This window comes from Gavialis gangeticus, unplaced genomic scaffold (assembly GCF_001723915.1).
Source record: "Gavialis gangeticus isolate Ggan-Ray unplaced genomic scaffold, GavGan_comp1, whole genome shotgun sequence".
NCBI classification, from domain to species: domain Eukaryota; kingdom Metazoa; phylum Chordata; order Crocodylia; family Gavialidae; genus Gavialis; species Gavialis gangeticus.
Genome location: NW_017729024.1, coordinates 23,135,773 through 23,155,545, shown reverse-complemented (window position 1 = coordinate 23,155,545; position 19,773 = coordinate 23,135,773). Strand labels below are relative to the sequence as shown.

Genomic DNA, 19,773 nt, shown 5'->3' with positions numbered 1-19,773 from the left:
TCAAAGGAAAATATAAGTGAAATGAATACTTTGGAAGAGAGAGATGAATTTGTCTACCAAAGAGAAGGTATTGCCTTCCTAAGATAGTGACTGTAACAGTTTGCCTGGATAGTAGATATCATGGGGCGTGTGTAGATGAAACAGGGGCCCTAAATTGAAGCAGTGGGTTTTTAAAACACCGCTTTTAATTTAGGGCTCTCTAAACCCCTGTGTTGTGCACACATCCAAACTTAGTTGCCTCTCTGGCGGTGGGGAGGGAAGGGTGAGCTGCTGGCAGGTGGAGCAGTCCCTGGGTTGCAAGGGGGGGCTGGTGCTTCCCTCTGCGGCAGTGGCAGCCCACCTCCAGTTGGCACCTGGCTCAAATGGTCCCGGGGGGGGGGGCACCACAGCTGCAGAGGGAAGTGCTGGGCTCCTGTGCAGTTCAGGCAGGCTCCGGGGGCAGGGGGGATCTTGAGTGAAGCCTGCCTTCCTGGGCTTCTGGCAGAGCCCCGAGCTGCACAGAGCCCAGTGCTTTGCCCCGCGGTTGTAGGGCAGCAAACTAAAACTCCTTGGAGGAGGAGCAGTTTTAGTTTGCTGCACCCCAAGTCATTTAAGGCACATTACGCTGCCAACTTTGCTACAGCGGCTGGAATTACTGCACCAACACATGAAAACACCAACACTATTAAAGCAGCGCAAAAGCATTTAACCCACTTTAAAGTGTTGTGCACACATGCCCCTCATTTTGTCTACACATGGCCATGGTTTTCAGTCTCTCTTCTTCGTGCTCTGTCATAGCCACAATAATTTCCCATATGCTCAATTGGAAGATCTTTCGCTGTGGCTACTGTGCTGGAATACAGGTATCCTATAGTTACTGCGTAGTGTACTGTGCTGGGAGTCAAGATGTTAACACAACCCATTGCTGTACAATAGGAAACAATTTAACATTGTTTAGGGCTTTGAATACAGGGACCTCAGCCTACTAGGTTACGTAGAAAACAGCCACTATTAAACTTTTAACAAAAAAGATCAGGAGGAGGAGGAAAAAGATGAGAATATAATGTATGTTTTGAGGGATACCATTGAAAGCTATTATGTAAGGTTTATTTTAGTAATATCCTTGATCTCCTTTTCCCTTCAGTTGTGTGTTTTATAAGGGAAAATCCTTTGTTTTGATTTGTCTTTTGGATAATTTTAAAACTAGTATTAACTCATTCTTGTGAAAACAGAGTTGATTATTAGGGGCTGTAGCAATGGTAGATTCCATTCCTACTTCCTTGATGAAACTACAAACACAGAGGATGGTAGATGGAAACGGGAGTATCTGTTTCTGGTACTGACTCTTTTATCTTCAGCCTCAACCACAGGGTTGTTTTTTCCTTTCAGCACAGGCATTTGAAAGGATGATGAGTCCAACTGGTCCTAATCCAAATTCCAGTATCTCCTCTGAATGTTGTTCTGCTGTTCAACCTTTGCAGGAGGCTCACATATCTAGTACACCTAACTCTGTACTTAAACAGCTAAGTGTTGAGGGTAAGTTAAGAAAACTTAACTTAATTTTGATCGGTAATCTACATTTTCAGGACATTTTGAGAATAATTGCTGAAGTGGCATCAGTGATCTTGATACTGAGCTTCTCTAATATTCAGACTATTGTAGAAAACTCCTTACTGAACAGCTAGGTTTATTTTAATCATTGGATTAGCCCTTCAGAAAAATCTGTAGGTCAATAGGAAAGTTGTTCTTATAGATAAGACACTGGACTAGGATTCAGTAGGAGAATAAAAGCTATATCACTTCCCATTCTAGTCACTGGGTTAGCTTAATTGGAATGAAGTTGGATGTGTCAGTCTCTCTCCCTAAGTTCCTGATTCATAAAATACAAACAATACTTCATTGGGCTGGCCAATCTATTGAGATTATAAATTCTTCAGGACAGAGCCTGTCTTATTTTATGCAGTGTCTCTAGCATAGTGGTTCTCAACCTTGTTAGGCTCAAGGCACCCCTCAAAAAATGGCAGCTCTTAGCTATCACACTTTTGAATAAGAAAAAGAATAGAGTAATTCTTTTATTATAAAGAACTCAGAAATAACAAGCACTCTGGTTGAGAATCACTAGTCTAGCATCAGGAGACTCCTGTTTTTCAGTTGGAGTCTCTAGATACTACTGCAATACAAATTAATATTAAAGCAAAGCAAGTAGCTGGGTGATGAGCCCTTTTAGAAGTCAAATGATTGTGAATAAAACTCTCCATTCCTCTTATGTCTATCATCATGCCTGAATTTTTCTTAAAAACAAAAACTCGATTTTAAATTTCATTGATAAAATGGCTAAATGTCCTTAGTGTAGCACTGAAACCAAGTGGTAAGTTGAAAGGGGTTTTTGTTAGGTAGCCTTATTTTTTTTTCTATCTGTGATATTTGTATCCCTAGGAAATATAAAAAGTAATACAGTTTAACCTCAAATTTGGCATGCTTGGTACTTAGCACCTGCCAGAAATTTTAAAATTCCAGATTTTTGAATGAGTGAGGCTGAGGTTAGGGAAGGGGCAGGGGGATGTGTGCAGTGCAGCCCAGCAGCTGCAGGCAAGTGGTGTCGGCTGCTCCCGGGGCTGCAGCAGGGAACAAAGTGGAGAGAACTGTCAGTGGGCATGGGGTGGAGTGGCACAGCTCTTGCTGCTGTGCACACCCCGGGGAGGGCTGCGGGCTGGGGGGCTGCATCGGGTTCTTCCTGGGGGGTGCATCTGTGTGCCAGATTGCTAAAGCCAGCGGCAGCACCAGGCTCTTCCTGGTACTTGGGGCAGGTGGCAGCCTGCTGTCATCTGGCGCACAGATCCAGGAGCATGTGTCCCCTGGGAAGAGCCCTGCACAGCCCCACAGCCTTCCTGGGGTGTGTGTAGCAGCAAGAGCTGTCCCCTGCACCCACTTACAGTTCCCTTTTGCTTTGCTCCCTGCTGCAGCTCTAGGAGCAGCTGACACCACCTGCCTGCAGTGCCAGATTTTTGAGAATTCTGGAGTTTTGAGTGCTGGATTTATGAGGTTACTAGCCAATGGCTCATCAAGAATGAAGGGGGAGGGAGGGAGCTGGAATGGAGTGCTGCCACCTAATGGCCCATGCTGCTGCTCTTCTGCCTCTCGCAGGGAGCGGCGTGGGGGAACTGAGGCCAGCGCTCCTGGTCCTGGCTCCCCAACCCTCTTTCCAGTCCTCAGCGTGACTTCAGAATCATGGTTGTGCTCCCCCATGCTTGGAGCACTCTGATTTGGCTGTTTCCTTCAGCTAGTCAAAGCGTGACTAAAACGTCACGGACAGACAGACAGATAGCCAGACTTAGGTTCTTACAATATTAGAATACTGTAGTTGGATGTTACTATGCTACATTTAACATATTGTTAATATGAGAACATCTTTGTACATAGTTGTTTACAGAAGAAAGCAGAAGCTTTATGTGTATTAACTGGTTAATGCTGTATTCAAAAGTAATCAATGTTTTTGTAAAGTATGTACAGTATAGAAGGGTGCACTGCTGTACCCAAGTGTTTTTCACTCCAAAGATATTTGAGCTGCGTTTGTGGCTTAAACCATACCCAACAAGCTTTAAGATAGAAAATCAATTTTGAAAAAAAAACTTTTGCTTCTACAAAATTGCAGTGTTACCAAGTGAGCTGTTGTTTTTCACCTACTCTAGGGCCCTGTCCCAGAGAACAGAAGAGAGTTTGGTTTGCAGATGGTATTCTGCCCAATGGTGAAGTTGCAGATACAACCAAACTGTCATCTGGGGTCAAGAGATCTTCACAAGACCAGAGTCCAGTAAACTGTGACTTACCAGAGACCTATACGGTATGGACTCAAAAGTCTGCATTGATTCATGAATTTAAAAAAAGCTGATTTATCTTTAAATAGCTTTCTTAGCTGGTTTATACCTGAGCCCTCATAAAAGCAGTATTTTGTAATTTTTTATTTTTTTGCAAATGCCAAAGGATTTAGGGTGGCTATTCAGTTTTAATGGTAAGGTTGTGAGCAAGAACGTATTCTGCTACAAACCATGTAAATGAAAGTTGTGTGTACAGTCTACTGAACCTTCAGTGAAACCTAAACTTTGCAGTGAAAAATATTTATAATTCAGGTTCCTTTGTATATAGTTAACTTCTGTGAGAAGTGTCAGAAGCCAGCATTATGAAGCCTGTCTTTATTAACAAGTTGATAGCTGATGTTCCCACTAACACTAATTTTGTTTCATGATTTAGATATGGCTTTCTATTACCAAAGGCAAAATGAACCTGGTCTTACTAGAAGAAAGCCAGTGTCCTAAAAAAGCTTTTCCCTGTAACGGAAAGACATAAAGTATAGATATCAGTTAGTTAAGTCATGAGCTATTTATTGACCCAGAAGCTCAAGAAAGCATTCTCATAACTGGACCTAATTTCCACTTTTTGTATAATTCTAATACTTAGTCTCTCTCATTCTGTCCCTACGTTATGTCTCTTGCTAGCTGTAACCAGAAAACGTTCTAGAAGTAATAAGAGGAAGTCCATGGAAAGAATTGGTTCACTACCAGTATTGAGAGAAGGCTAATTAGAGAAGTTGATAAGAAGAGTGAAGTGTCTAATGACTCTTTCATACTTTACCAACAGTGTTTATTGTGACCAAGAGAATGACACAATCAGCAGGAAGCCCTTGGGAGTATGAACTCAGGCTAAAACAGAGAAAAGTAGATGGCTGTGTTCATTTAAAATCAGGCAGAAGGCAAGATAGAGGTGTACCTTAGGCTAGGTGCACCTCTACTGTCATAGGATCCCAGCAAGATAAACATCCAAATATGTCTTGAAGGCGTTCAAAGTGGCTGCTTGAACCACCTCTGGCAGCAGTCTATTCCAAACCTTGGGGGCTCGGACAGTAAAGAAATTCTTCCTTATGTCCAGCCTGATTTGGTCGCGGTGGAGTTTGCGACCATTTGATCTTGTCATCCCTTGGGGTGCTCTGATGAACAGATGTTCCCCCAGATCCTGGTGAACGCCCCTGATAAACTTATAGGTGGCCATCAGATTGCCCCTGAGCCTGCACTTTTCCAGGCTGAAGAGTCCCATGGCTCTCAACCTGTCTTCATACGGTCTGTTTTCCTGACCTGATCATGCACGTGGCTCTCCTCTGGACCCTCTCAAGCTTCTCCACATCCTTTTTGAATTGTGCCCAAAACTGGAGGCAGTATTCCAGCTGCGGCCTCACCAAGGCCAAGTACTACGGGAGAGTGACATCCTGAGACTTGCTTGAGAAGCATCTACGGATGCAAGCCAGCATTTTGCTCCCTTTACTAGCCGCAGCATCACATTGAAGGCTCATGTTCATTTTTTTTGGTCGATCATGACCCCCAAGTCCCTTTCATCTGCCGAACCTATAAGGATGCTGCAGGTTTTTCCTCCCAAGGTGGAGAACCTGACATTTTTAGGTGTTAAACGCCATCAGGTTCTCATCCACCCATTTCATGAGCCTGTCAAGATCTGCCTGGATCACGCTCCTGTCCTCAGGTGTGGATGCTTTACCCCAGAGTTTGGTGTCATCAATGAACTTGGCCAGCCCACTTCTGACACCAATGTCTGCATCACTGATGAAGATGTTAAAAAGTATAGGCCCTAAGACAGAGCCTTGAGGGACCCCACTGGTCACTGCGCACCATGACAATTGACTTTCGTAAACCACCACCCTCTGGGTCCAGCCATGGAGCCAGTTCCCTAGCCAGCGGATCATGGTGAGGTTGAGGCTGCAGTTAGCCAGTTTGCCAAGAAATGATCATGGGATACCAGATTGAAGGCTTTTTTGAAGTCAAGATGTATGACATCAATCTCTTTCCCCCTAGTCCAGGTGATAGATCACCTGGTCATGAAAGGAAATGAGATTGGTCAAGAAAGACCTACCCGCAACAAACCCGTGCTGGGTATCTCTCAGGATATTGCTGTCACCTACTCTGTTAAGGATGGCCTCTTTGATAATCTTTTTCCAAGACCTTCCCCAGGATAGAGGTCAGGCTGATGGGCCTGTAGTTTGTTGCATCTACTTTCCACCCTTTCTTGAAGATAGGCACCACATTGGCCGTCTTCCAATCTTCAGGCACTTCCCAGAGCACGAGGACTTCTCAAAGATCTGTGCCAGGGGCTGAGCTATGATGCTTGCCAGCTCCTTGAGTACTCCTGGGTGTAAACTGTCAGGGCCAGCTGACTTGAAGGTGTCCAGCCTCTCAAGGTGTTCCTTCACAAGGTCAGCTTTGATGGAAGGTAAGGAATCTCCCTTACCTGGGCCTCCCTGACCCACAGTGGGCAGGGGTGTCCCATGGGACTGGTGAAAAACTGATGCAAAGTATCCATTTAGCAAGTTTGCTTTTTCATGGACATCAGTTGTTAGTTGTCCCATCTGGGGTAGCAGGGGTCCAATGTTGCCCTTGCTTTTCCTCTGGCTCCCCACATATCTGAAAAAGGACTTTTTATTGTCCTTGATATTTGTAGCTAGCTGGAGTTCCATCGCAGCCTTGGCTTGCCCTATTTGCTCTCTGCAGGTCTGGACCAGATCAGAGTATTCCTTCTTGGTGGTGGATCCTGTCCTCCATCCTTCATAGGTCTTCCTTTTAAGACACAGGAGGCTCACTAGTTCCCTGGAGAGCCAAGAGGGCTGCTGTGCCCTTTTGCTGCCTTTCCTCTGAGATGGGATGGGCTTTGCTTGCACATCCAGGATTGCTCCCTTGAGGAGAAACCACTTGTCCTGAACTCCCCTCCCCTTTGGGTTGTGGGCCTCAAGGACCTCACTGACAAGCCTCCTGAGCTTGTCAAAGTCAGTTTTCTTGAAGTCAAGGACTTCTGTATTACTGACTGACTTGCCAGCTTTACAGTGGATGGTGAAGGTGATCAGCTTCCCTTCAATGATTAGGTCACTGATTAGGTTGTCTCCAGTTGCCAGTACCAGGTCGAGCAGTGCTTTACCTCTCATCAGCCTATAGACTTCCTGTGTCAGGTGGAGGTCATCCACGCACGAGAGCTTTGCGACCGCTCGGATTTGGCTGAATGCTCCTCCCATGAGATGTCTGGGTAGTTAGTCTCCCATGACAACCATACACCAGGTGCATGCAGCCTCAGCCAATTCCCTGGCAAACTCCTGGTCAAGGTCTTGACCCTGGGTAGGGGGTCTGTAGTAGACTCCCACCATAATATCCCCTGCGCTGTGTTCCCCATGGATTTTAACCCAGAGAGTCTCAAGTCATCCATTGTGGGTGCAGGGATGTTGGCTTGCAGGGATGCGTAGCTTTCCTTGACATGGAGAGCTACACCTCCGCCCCTTCTGTCCACTTGATCCCTCCTGTACAGGGTATAGCTGTTTATACCTGTGGTCCAGTCATGGGTGGAGTCCCACCAGGTCTCTGTTATCTCTGTGACATCATAGCTATTTGTGTTTAGCAGGAGGACAAGCTCCTGGCATTTGGGGACACTTGCATGCCTATACACTTGGAGGCCCTTGCCTTGCCTTGCCTTGCCTTGCCTACGGTTGATTCCAGGGCTGGGGCAGGGGTGGGTTCCCTTAAGTGCCTTGGCTTGCTGGCTTTGCATGGGTTGCTCAGTGGTCCAGTAGTGGTGGTAGTCCCCTGTCCCCCAGCGGGCTTAGTTTAAAGCCCGGTGGAGCAGGTCAGCCAGTCTGGCTAAGAGCCTCCTCCCCAGCAGAGAGGTGGAGGCCGTCCCTTCCCAGCAGCTCACTCCTCTCACCAAAGAGTGGCAAATTAGCTGAGTTTTGTGAAATTTACACAAGTGGAATATTTGGGGAGCTCTTTGAAGTAGTTTCTTTGCAATTGGCTGGTAAGAGTTTGGAGATACTAGTGAAGGAGGTGTCACAACACTGGTAGAGAGAGGTAGGTAATGCCAGGAAGAAAGCAGGATAGGGTGGCACCTTGGAGTCAACATTGTTAACATTGTAGTAGGTTAACATTGTGTCTTCTGTCCAGGGTGGGCAAGGGGAAGAGAATTCAGAGTTAAATCAGCCAGCCTAACTTCAATTCTTGGAAAGATACTAAAAAAATAATAAAAAATGGTGATTAAGTTATAGCCAGTGTGGATTTGTCAAGGACAAATCAATCTAATTTAATGCTGTGAGGATAACTGGTGTATGGGTAAGGAAGAAGCAAGAGGGGTGATATATTTTGACTTCAGTAAGGCTTTTGACACTGTCATTCTCTTAAACCAGTGTAGGAGAATACTGCACTTTCTTCAGGACTGTAGACTGATATGGAGTACTTAATGGCTTATCTCAAACTGGAAGGATGCGTTCTATGAGTTCTGCAGGATTCTATCCTGAGTCTTGTACTGTTCAGCATTTTTTTATTACCAATTTTGATGGATTAGAATAAGACAATTAAATCTGCAGACGATAAATTTGGGTAATTCTAATTTTGCCTGCTGAAATTATTGCAAATTAAAATCTTGATGAATTGGGGAAAAATGGTCTGAAATAAACAGGACTCAGTTGAATAAAGGCAAATGCAAAGCACTGCACTTAGCTAACAAGAATACACAGACGTGAAATGAAGAATTACTAGCTAGACATCTGCTCTGCAGAAGTATCTGGAGAGTACAGTGGATAATGAACTGAACAGCAGTTTCACATAGATGTAGAAGCAGGAGTGTGGGAATACACGTGTAATGATTTTTCTGCTGTACTCAACACTAGTAAGGCTTCAGCTGAAGCACTGTACTTCATGAAAGATGTGGACCAATTGAAGAGTGCAGGCAACAAAAATGATCAAAGCTCTAAAAAGCATAGCCTGTGAAGAAATATTGAAAAATTAGGCTTCTTTGGTTTAGTGAGAGACAGGAATCTTCAGATATTTACAAAGCTGCTGCAGAGGTGGGGATTCTAAATCGCTTTCCATGTCCATTCAAGATAAGGGTATGTATTAGTGCACTTAAATTGTACCAAGAAAGATTTGGGTCAGACATTAGAAAAAGTTTCTAAACTAAGTACATTTAAGTAGAGGTATAGATGACCTAGGGAGGTTGTAGAATTTCCATTACTGGAGGTTTCTAAGGATAAACGTGTCAGAAACAGTGTAAGTATAGTTTGTGTTGGGGGAAGGGCTTTTGAGATTCCTTCTAGCCCTATTTATTATAGATTCATACATGCTAGGTTGGAAGGGACCTCAAAGGATCATTTAGGTCCGACCAGCTGCCAGTGGCAGGTAAAAGTGCTGGGCTCATGTGATCCCAGCCAGGTGCTTGTCTCGTCTCCTCTTGAAGACTCCCAAGATGGGGGAGAGCACCACCTCCCTTGGAAGCCTGTCCCAGATTCTGGTGACCCTAACCATGAAGAAGTTCTTTCTGATGTCCAGCCTAAATCTACTCTCCATCAGCTTGTGGCCTTTGTTTCTGGTTATTCCAAGGGATGATTTAGTAAACAGAGCATCTCCTATTCCCTGCTGCCCCCTCTGGTGAATTTGTATACTGCCACAAGATTCCCCCCCCCCGACCCCCAACTTTCTGTTGTGGAAGCTGAAACAGTCCAGATCCCTCAGCCCTTCTTCCCTGCAGGCCTCTAACTATATGAGTGGCCCTCCTCTGGACCCTCTCAAGGTTGTCTGCATCCTTTTTGAATTGTGCACAGAATTGGACACAGTACTGTAGCTGCAGCTTAACCAGTGCCGCATAGAGGGGGAGCATCACTTCCCTGGACCTGTTCGTGATGCACCTACTAATGCATGACAAAGTCTGGTTGGCTTTGCTAATTACTTTGTCACATTGATGACTTATGTTCATTTTGGAGTCAACAATTACTCTGAGATCTCTTTCTGCCGCTGTGCTGCTGAGAGGGTCATCCCCCAACCTATAGGTGTGCTGGTGATTCCTTCTCCCTAGGTGCAACACCTTTTACTTGTCTTTGTTGAACTGCATCCTACTGTTCTCTGCTCACTTCTCTAACCTGTCCAGGTCCACCTGGATTCAGTTTCTTCCCATCAGTGTCTTTGCTTCGCCCCATAGTTTAGTGTCATCTGCGAATCTGGACAGGGTGCTTTCCACGCCCTCATCTAGGCCACTGATGAAGATGTTAAATAGCACCGGCCCAAGGGCTGAGCCTTGGGGGACCCCACTCCCCACATCTTTTGAGGTCAATACTGACCTGTCCACCACCACTCTCTGGGTATGACTTTTAAGCCAATTTGCCACCCACATGACTATGTAGTCATCTATGGCACAGCCGTTCAATTTGTTTATAAGAATTGGATGGGATACCATGTTGAAGGCCTTCTTAAAGTCCAAGTCGATGACATCTACCTCTACTCCTGCATCTAAGCTTTTAGTAACCTGGTCATAGAAAGAAACAAGGTTAGTCAGGCAGGATCGACCCGTTATGAACCCATGCTGGTTGCCTTTCAACATTATATTACCTGCTGGACTCCTGCATATGTGATCCTTGATAATTTTTTAAGGATTTTCCCAAGAATAGAGGTGAAACTAACTGACCTATAGTTACTTGGATTCTCCTTCCTCCCCTTCTTGAAAATAAGGATCACATTGGCCTTTTTCCAGTCCTCTGGGACTTCACCTGAGCACCAGGAGTGCTCTAACAGATGTGCTAGTGGCTCTGCTATGACACTGGCTAATTCTTTCAGCACCCTTGGATGAAACTTATCCGGTTCTGCTGATTTAAACACATCAAGCCCCTCCAAGTGTCTCTTTACTAGGTCGGTGCTGACAGTTGGTGAGCTGGTGTTTCTTCTGCTTCTGTCAGTAATGCATTTGGGAGATTTGTCTAGATATGAGTTCAAGAATACAGAGGCAAAAAACTCATTGAAGAGCTCTGCTTTGTTCCTCCTATCTGCCACCAACTGCCCTTGTCTATCCTGTAGGGGTCCTATGCTACCCTGCGACTTCTTTTTGCTTTCTGTATACCTGAAAAAGGACTCTTTGTTGTCTTTAATTTTTGTTGCCAGCCTGAGTTCTAATGCTGCTTTGGCCTTCCTAACTAATTCCCTGCAAGTGTGAGCTAAGGAGGTATACTCCTCCTTGGTAGCTACCCCCTGCTTCCACAGCCTGTATGCCCCTTCTTTTGCCTTTTAGGCTTTCCTGGATTTCTCTGTTTATCCAGGAGGATTTATTGGCCCCTTTGCCCCCTTTTCTATGCAGTGGGATTGCCGCCTCCTGTGCCTGAAGGATCACTTCCTTGAGGAACCACCACTCTTCCTGGACCCCCATTTTGTCACTGCTCTTGAACTTTAATGCCCACTCACTAATCTCCTAAGTATACTGACGTCAGCCTTTCTGAAGTCTAGCACCTCTGCCCTGCTGATTTACTTTTCCCGCCGTTCACTGCATAGTGAATTCAATGAACTGAAGGTGTTGCCTGCAAACAGGAGTGCAAGTTCCTCCTGCTTGTTCCCCATGCTCATTGCATGAGTCTAGAGACATTTAAGCCCCCCAGTGGGTGCCCTTGCTTACCCCCCTGTCCTGATGCCTATTGGGCCCCTTGGTGCTTACCTGGGCTGATCCACTGCATGGCTTGTGGTTCTCTAAACCTTGTCCACTGCATCCCCGTCCCCCGGTGAACCTAGTTTAGAGCCCTTCGGAGGAGATCAGCCAACCTGTGAGAGAACAAGAAAGATGAAGACCATCTCGGGATACCTCAGTCATGGAAGTGCGGATTGTGGTTGTAGAAGCCGAAACTCGCACAATGGCACCAACTCCAGAACTGCAGGTTGACTTCTCTGATGCAGGTGTCTTGGTGTTGACAGTGACTGTTGACTGAGAGGATCGATGAGAAGACTACCTGTGCCACCAACTTCCTAAACCCGGCCCCCAGAGCCTTGTAGTCGCTCATGATGTGGTCCGGACTACTCCTGACTGCATCATTCATGCCCCCATAGACATTTTATTAAAATGTATAGTAACTTTGAAAAGCCCAAACTAATGGGTTATGGAGAGTGTGTGCTTTTCTGTATGGCACCTTGACGCCATATTCAGTGTTACTGGCATGGGAAATTGGTTCTGTGAATGCTCTTGCTGGGACATAGGAAGCTCCTAGCCTTTAACTTTCCTTCTTGCCATGACATATACCAACGCTTACCTAGGCAACTCAGTGTTAGTAATTTTCAATTGTGCCCAAAGATCTTAAGTTAGGTGGTTGTACAAATGTTGCCAAGTGTTGTGCAAATATTTTTATTGTACCAAGCATTGTACAAATACTTTCAAATATTTGGGGTCTTCCCCTGAAGAACTTCATAGCTGAAGTCAAGAGACCCACAAAGAGCAACATGAGGGATATTAGAATCAGAAAATTAGGGTTGGAAGGGACCTCTGGAGGTCATTTAGTCCATCCCTCTGCTCAAAGTAGGACCATCCCCAACTAGACCATCCCAGCCAAGGCTTTGTCCAGCCAGGTCTTAAAAACCTCCAAGGATGGAGACTCCACAACCTCTCTGGATAACCTGTTCCAGTGTTTTACTACCCTCCTAGTGAGAGAATTCTTCCTAACATCTAACCTAAACTTCCTTTGCTCCACCTTGAGACCATTACTCCTTGTTCTGTCATCTGATACCACGGAGAACAGTCTAGCTCCATCCTCTTTGTAACCCCCCTTCCGATAGCTGAAGGCTGCTATTAAATCCCTTCTCAGTGTTGTCTTCTCTAGGCTAAATAAGCCCAGTTCCCCTCAGTGTCTCCTCAGAAGTCTTATGCTGCAGCCTCTTCACCATTTTTTTTGCCCTTTGCTGGATTCCTTTTGGCCCAATCCTCCAATTTGTCTAGGTCACTCTGAATCCTAGCCCTACCCTCCAGCATATCTATTATTGCCCCCAGCTTGGTATTATCTGCAGACTTGCTGAGGATGCACTCTTTTTCCATCTTCATTGTTGATGAAGATCTATTGAACAAAGCCGGCCCCAGGACTGACCCCTTGGGCACCCCGCTTTATACCAGCTGCCAAGTAGACATTGAGCTATTGATTACAACCCTCTGAGCCCAATGCTCCAGCCAGTTTTCTGTCTACCTTACAGTCTATTCATCCAGCTTGTAGTTCCTTAGCTTGCCTGTGAGAATGTTGTGGGAGACTGTATCAAAAGCCTTGCTAAAATCAAGGTATACCACATCCACTGGTCTCCCCACATCCACACAGCCAGTTACCTAGTCATAGAAGGCAATCAGGTTGGTCAGGCATGACTTGCCTTTGGTGAATCCATGCTGACTGTTCCTAATCACTTTCTTTTCCTCCAAGTGCTTAGAAATGGATTTCTTGAAGACCTGCTCCATGATTTTTGCAGGGACTGAGATGAGGCTGACTAGTTTGTAGTTCCCTGGATCTTCCTTTTTCCTTTTCTTAAATATGGGCACTGTTTGCCCTTTTCCAATCATCTGGGACCTCTCCTGTTCACCATGAGTTTTCAAAGGTGATGGCCAGCGGCTCTGCAATCATATCAGCCAGCTAGCTCAGCACCCTCAGGTGCATCCTGTCCAGCCCCGTGAACTTGTATATGTCCAGCTTTTCTAAATAGTCCTTGACCTGTTCTTTTGCCACTGTTGGATGCTTACCTCCTCCCCAAACTGCTGCTAGATGCAGTAGTCTGTGAGCTGACCTGGCTTGTGAAGACTGAGGTGAAAAAGGCATTGAGTTATTAAGCCTTTTCTGTATCCCTATTCAGTAAAGGACCCACACTTCCTTCATCTTCCTCTTGTTACTAACATTCTTGTAGAAACCCTTTTGTTACCCTTCACAGCCTTGGCTTGCTGCAACTCCAATTGCACTTTGGCGTTCCTGACTTAATACTTGCATGCACAAGCAATACTCTTATACTTCCACCCCCGCCTCAGTTGTTTGTTCAATTTTCCACTTATAAGCTTCCTTTTTGCGGTTTAGCTCACTGAAGAATTCCCTTCTAAGCCATGCTGGTCTTCTGCCATACTTGCTAGTCTTCCTTTTTCAGGATGGTGTGTTCCTGCATTCTCAGTAAGGCTTCTTTAAAGTACAGCCAGCTCTCCTGGACTCCTCTCCCCCTCACACTGGCTTCCCAGGGGATCCTTCCCATGAGTTTCCTGAGTGAGTCGAAGTCTGCTTGTCTGAAATCCAGGGTCCTTACTCTGTTGCTCTCCATCCTTCCTTTCCTCAGGATCCTGGACTCAATCATCTTGTGGTTGTTACTGCCCAAGTTGCCATCTAGCAAGTTTTATGAATTTGCTGCCCTAAAAATAGGGAATGCCAGTTGTCCTCCCCTGTGCAAAGAGCAATAAATCCATTGGGAAAAACAAGCACTATGTGCAAATTACCTAATTTTGGACACAACACAAACAGTACTTCTGTTGCAACCCAGTGTACATGAAGGAATTGTCGGTTCCAGCTGAGGTGTGCTGTAGAGATGAAAAAAGGCAGTTTGTAGAAATAAAGAAAAATCTGTGATAATGACTTAGGATGTTTTGTTTTTCCTTATACCTTTCAACTAAAACATCTTCCCAATTGCAGCTTTTTGGTGTTGCTTCATAGATCTACTCTAAGCTTTAAATACTCTCCCCAGGGAGCAGCAGATATTTGACCCTTGGTCTGGGGAAGATCAGTGCTTTTAAATGCTGGAGTAAAATGTCAATACATGATAAAAAATCTGTGACCACTGTAGTTCATGTCCAAATTATGGCAAATTACAGGATTCACTAACTTTGCAAAATAAGTCATACTGGTAATGCTGAACAAATCAGTTATGTTTCACTGTGATACCTAATACTTAGTTGTGTCTACTTCTCCATCAGACTAAAAATGGCAGGCTTTTTAAATTAATTACAGAACAGGTAAATATATCAAACTGCGTTCTACCCTCAAAGAGAGAGACATTTATGCCTTTTAAATATAAAAAAAAAAAAAAAGCAGTGCCCTGCCAAAGAGAAATGATTTCTTTCCTGTTAAAGGAAATTGTTCCCCAAGATGCAACAAATGCCTTTTTGATGAAGGTTGCTTTTGCATTTGAAAAAAAAAATGTAGAAAAACCTCTAGAGATGGTGAATAATAAACATAATCTGGTGTGTATTTTGCTTTTTTTTTAATAGGTTGAAAATCCAGTAGACGACTTCTCTGTAGCTGATATAAAAGCAGTGGATGAAATGCACATTACTTTAGGACCTGAGAAATTGCCTTGTGCCTCTTCATTTGCTCCAGATGATGGCCAGTTGCCTTTTGTTGGACAAATGGAGATATTGCAAGATTCTCAGACTGCAGTTCCAGCTGCTGATGAATTATTGTTGACTTTAAAAGCTGAGAAATCTCCTCCTACTTGCATCACAGTTGACCAGCTTCATGATGATTTGCCTGTTAGTCCTTCAGATTACAGAATTCTGTGTGGTATTGAAAAATGTGTTGGCAAAGAGATAAGCCTTATTCCTGATGATGATGATGGTTTGCCACCTCTCTTGCTTGGCATGAGAGAAAAAGGAGAAGGTAAAACATGAGCAGGGGGTGTTTGTGTTTAATCAGTGGATACATAGTTTTTAAAAAATACATGAACCTCTGCATACACTGACATGCCATGAGCAGAGTTCACCTTTTTGAAAAAAAATTCTTGGGCCATATACTGTGTTTACCCAAATCCAAGATGACTCCCCAATAATTAGATTCTAGACATGGAAAAGTGGAAAAAAATGTGTTATGTCTAGAATCTAGTGGGTTTTTTTTTTTTTGAAGAGTTGCCCAGCTTCCCTCTTTCCCTCCTTCCCCTCACTGCCAGCTCCATGGCTGGGCTGCAGCTACAGGCAGCACATGTTTTGTGCTTCTTGACCCTGGCCAGAGTAGGGCCTCAACAGAAGCTAGAGCTGCAAGGGAAAGGTGAGCAGAGGCTGTGGGGTGGGGGTGGGCAGCATCTGCATCTGTACTTCCAACTCCAACCCTGGGCCTTTGAGTTAGAGTTGCAGCTGCAGTTGTGTGCCTCCTGCCCCTGTGTCATCGTCCCGTTCCCCCCCTCCCTCCGCCCCATTTCTAATCTAAGGTGAGGTGGTATTTTCCTGAAGTTAAATGGGGATGTGACGGAGTGCACACCTGTCACTTTCAGAAGGGAAGAGGCTGCATGGGAAGTAGCATGCGATTGTGGCAGGGGCCAGTTAGGGTCACTTGACCAGACAGATGCCAGGCTTGAAGCATATAAGCCTACGGCCTGAACTAGCCAGGCAGTCTTGGCCCAAGAACCATGCTGAGAGGAGCTCTTGGGCAGCAAGGCTCCTGGGGTAACGTCTGAACTGGGGTAAGCAACTCTGAGGTTTGAGGAAGGGACTAAGGGGAAGAGGAGGTTCCCAAGAGGCCTGGGAACACAGAATAGAGAGCTTGGGACATGGCAGGAGACTGAGTCTAGGAGGTGAGTGTAAGCCAGGCCAAAGAGCCTGGAGGTCTGTAGCCTGGAGAGGCCAGGTGTCAACAGGGCCAGGGAGCCCAAAGGTCTCACTGGCCTAGGAGCGGGCCCAGAGCAAGAGGCCCACTCTTAGGGATCACAGCCAGAGACTGAAGGGGGCCAAGGAGCCTAAAGCCCTTGAGGGGTGAGGACTGGGACTGGGACCCATAGCCCAGGAGGGCAATGTCAACAGGAATGAATATCATCTGTAAGGCATGGATGTGATGTAAGGGTTGGTTAGAGCCATGTAATTGGATCTTAAGGTGGAGAGCAGAGACACCTGATATCTGGAGCCCAAGCTCAAGCTTGGGAAGCCCTAGGGCAGACTCCCCTTATCTAAAACAGTGGCCCCCAACCGTCAATCTTGATCAACCAGTTGATGGGGGATCCTCTTCTGAGCTGGGGGGGAGGGGGGCATGCATGTGCCCCTGCCCGCCAGCCCAGCAGGGCTGTCTGGGTGAGGGAAAGGGTGAGGGCCAGATTGAGGCCCCCACAGTTAGGGAGGAAGGGGGCTTACATTGCTATGGCAGAGGCAGCTGCTGCTGTGCCTCAAGCCCTGCTGCAGCTGGCCACCCGTGGGCATGGTTTAGCCCAGCAGTGGGATGCATATGGCATGCAGATGCTCCTGGACCAGCTGCAGTGGTGCTCGGAGTGCAAAGGCCAGCCTGCAATGGCAGCTGCCTCCGCCATGCACAGATCTGGGGGGTACATGCCCCCTGCAACATGGGGCAGTGGGAGTGGCTGCAGCAGCGGTGAGGGAGGGAGTGGAGCTGGGGCAGGTTGGGATGGGGGGGGTCGTGGAACCTGGGAGAGCACGGGGGTATGTGACCCTGGATCTGCAGGCAGGGTGGGTTGCAGCTGCTAGCTGGGGCTGCGCTCTTCATGGTGTGGGCGCTGGGCAATGATGCACTCTGGCCAGGTGGCAGTGTGGGGAGCGGGGCTACGGGGGGCTGGAGCCACCTGAAAATTTGTTGTAGCCCCACCAGCCCCTTTCCCAGTACCACCATCTCCCGCCCTGAGTGAAGCACGGCCCAGCCTCTGCCAGGAAGAGCCCAGCATTGCCTCCCAGTCCCTTTTTCCCTCCCCCCCACCCCCCCAAGGGCATGGGGACCACGTGCCTGGGATCTCCAGGGTGGGGCAGCTGCCACTGCAGACTTTGGCTGGGATGTGGTGCTGCTGGGAGGAGGGTTGGGGGGGCTACAGCAAATTTTTGGCTTGCTGCAGTCCACCTGCCCCAGCCCTGCTCCCAGTCTTACTACCACCCGGCCTGAGTACAGCGTGGCCCATCCTGCAGGCCCAGAAGAGCTTGGCCCCAGCTGGCAGCTCCAGCCTGCCCTGCCCTGCCTCTGTGCAGATGTGGGGGCACGTGTACCCTTGCCCTTCTGGGTGTATGTCTTCCCCTTCCTGCACCACCCAGACGAGCTGCTCACAGCTCTGTCCTGCCTGCCCCTGCCCCCTCCCTCACCACTGTTGGGGGGGGGCGGAGTTTGAGGCCCCAGCAGTTAGGGAGAAGTAGAGCTAGGGCTGGGGCCTCTATCTACCCCATCACCCCCCACAGTCCTTCCCCCTCCCCTGGTCCCTTACTCCACAGACTTATCTGCTGGGGTGGCACACCCCCCAAATAATTTTTTCTGCCTCAATCTGCCCCGCAACTTCCTTCCCCACAGACTTTACCTGCTTGGGGGAGGGGGTGGCACACAATACATCTTGGGTTGCTTTTAAAATTCCAAAAGTGATCTCCTACTCAAAGGTTGGAAACCACTGATCTAAAAGATAAATACCTCAAGGCATAGCAGGCAAGTGAAGGGGTGATTGCTCAAAGAGTGAAGTGCATATGGTGTGAGGGGGTCCCGGGGATGTCATGGCCACTCCTGGAATGAAACCCTGCTATGGGGTGGTGGGGAGGGGAGGGGGAGAAGAAAACTGTCTTAGATTTGCGTAAATACAGTATATTATATACTACTTTAATGTTCGATGTACCATATTTTGCTTATTTGTTGTCTACTTGTAAAGACAAATGCACAGTTCTTTGGCTACTTAGTAGTTGTGTAATATTAACAATTTATCTTTTTTTAATCTGACAGATTTCAAGTAACATTTCATGCATTTTATGGTCTGTGTGGTTGTTTAGACATAAGGGAAACATACTAGCTGTTATATTTAACCAAACCATATTTTAATTTATTTAGGTCCTGTAGTGGAAGAACACCCATCTCAGCAGCAGGTCACTTCACTTCTCTCTGAAGGAGGACTGAATCCATTAACATTTATCCTAAATGCAAACTTCCTTGTGAATGTGAAGTTACTTTCTTGTAAGTAGTATGTTTTCTTCTGTACAGCTGTGTTTTCCATAATATTTTGTATTGAGAATAAATAAGAATTCTCTTGATTATGTTGTGCTACTCAAATGAGCATGCTGCTTTTCTGAAGCATTACTGTATAGGTTTCTTGATTATATTTTTGTTAGTGCTGCTCGATTAGACTTTTTTATCAGTAGACTTCAGGCTGTGGCGAGTCTGAGGTATACATAGTGGATTTCTTGGTACATAAATTACAGAGTATTCAAATCTTTGTGTGACATGACTGAGATCGTAATGTCCATAAACTTGCTGCATACTTATTAACATAAAAAGAACTGACGGAGACATCATATGTGTTTATTTACAGACATGGACGCCTGCAAAGGAAGACTCTAGTGTAACGTTTTGCAATAAAAGACTTTGCAGTAAAGACTTCCAGCTGTTACCTTAAGTAGAACATACAGTTCAGTCAAAGCCCCTATCACATCAGTGTTCCGTAGCTGCTTGTTAACAAGCTGTCTTTTTCCATAATAGCCGTGGAACAAGCTACAACTTTATTCCCTTTCATGCTTCTGCAGATAATATGGCCTAACCAGACTCTCATTATGAGAGTTATTCTCTGTGCTAAATACTGGGTTAGGAAAAGCTTTATAAAACCCCTTTTTTCCTAAAGAGAGCATTTGGTAAGAGCACTGAAAGAACTTAAACAGTAAATCATTTTCAAATCTTTGATTCCAGTGTTTTATACTATAATTAGTAAATAATTAATTACATAATTCTTCTCTTTAAGATTCTCTGGAAAAGTGCTGGTACTTCTCAACAAATGGATTACATAGCTTGGGTCAGGCAGAAATTATCATTTTATTGCTGTGTTTGCCAAATGAAGATGCTGTTCCTAAAGAAATCTTCAGATTGTTTGTTGACGTATATAAGAATGCAATGAAAGGTAGGGAATTTTAATAAATAGCTTTAAAATGTTCATGTCTTATTGCTGAGCTCCAAAAGGCAACTTTCTTGGTGTTGCATTTAATTTTGCTTTAGAGAAGTTCTGATACTTGAGAGAGATTTCCTCTGTCGCTTTTATTGTCTTTCTGCTTCAAATTCTAATTCAGTAATTG

At 45.8% G+C, this 19,773-nt stretch overlaps 1 protein-coding gene across 2 annotated transcripts in view; it reads left to right on the top strand.

Moving 5' to 3' along the window:
- The window catches only part of ZFYVE16 (zinc finger FYVE-type containing 16), a 61,593-nt gene that overhangs the window by 28,607 nt on the left and 13,213 nt on the right, over positions 1-19,773 (top strand). For both annotated transcript variants that reach the window (XM_019516953.1, XM_019516952.1), the window contains exons 5-9: positions 1,369-1,515; positions 3,669-3,820; positions 15,028-15,415; positions 18,545-18,667; positions 19,446-19,601. In XM_019516953.1, the coding sequence (XP_019372498.1) occupies positions 1,369-1,515; positions 3,669-3,820; positions 15,028-15,415; positions 18,545-18,667; positions 19,446-19,601 (966 nt within the window). The remainder of the gene's footprint in view (positions 1-1,368; positions 1,516-3,668; positions 3,821-15,027; positions 15,416-18,544; positions 18,668-19,445; positions 19,602-19,773) is intronic.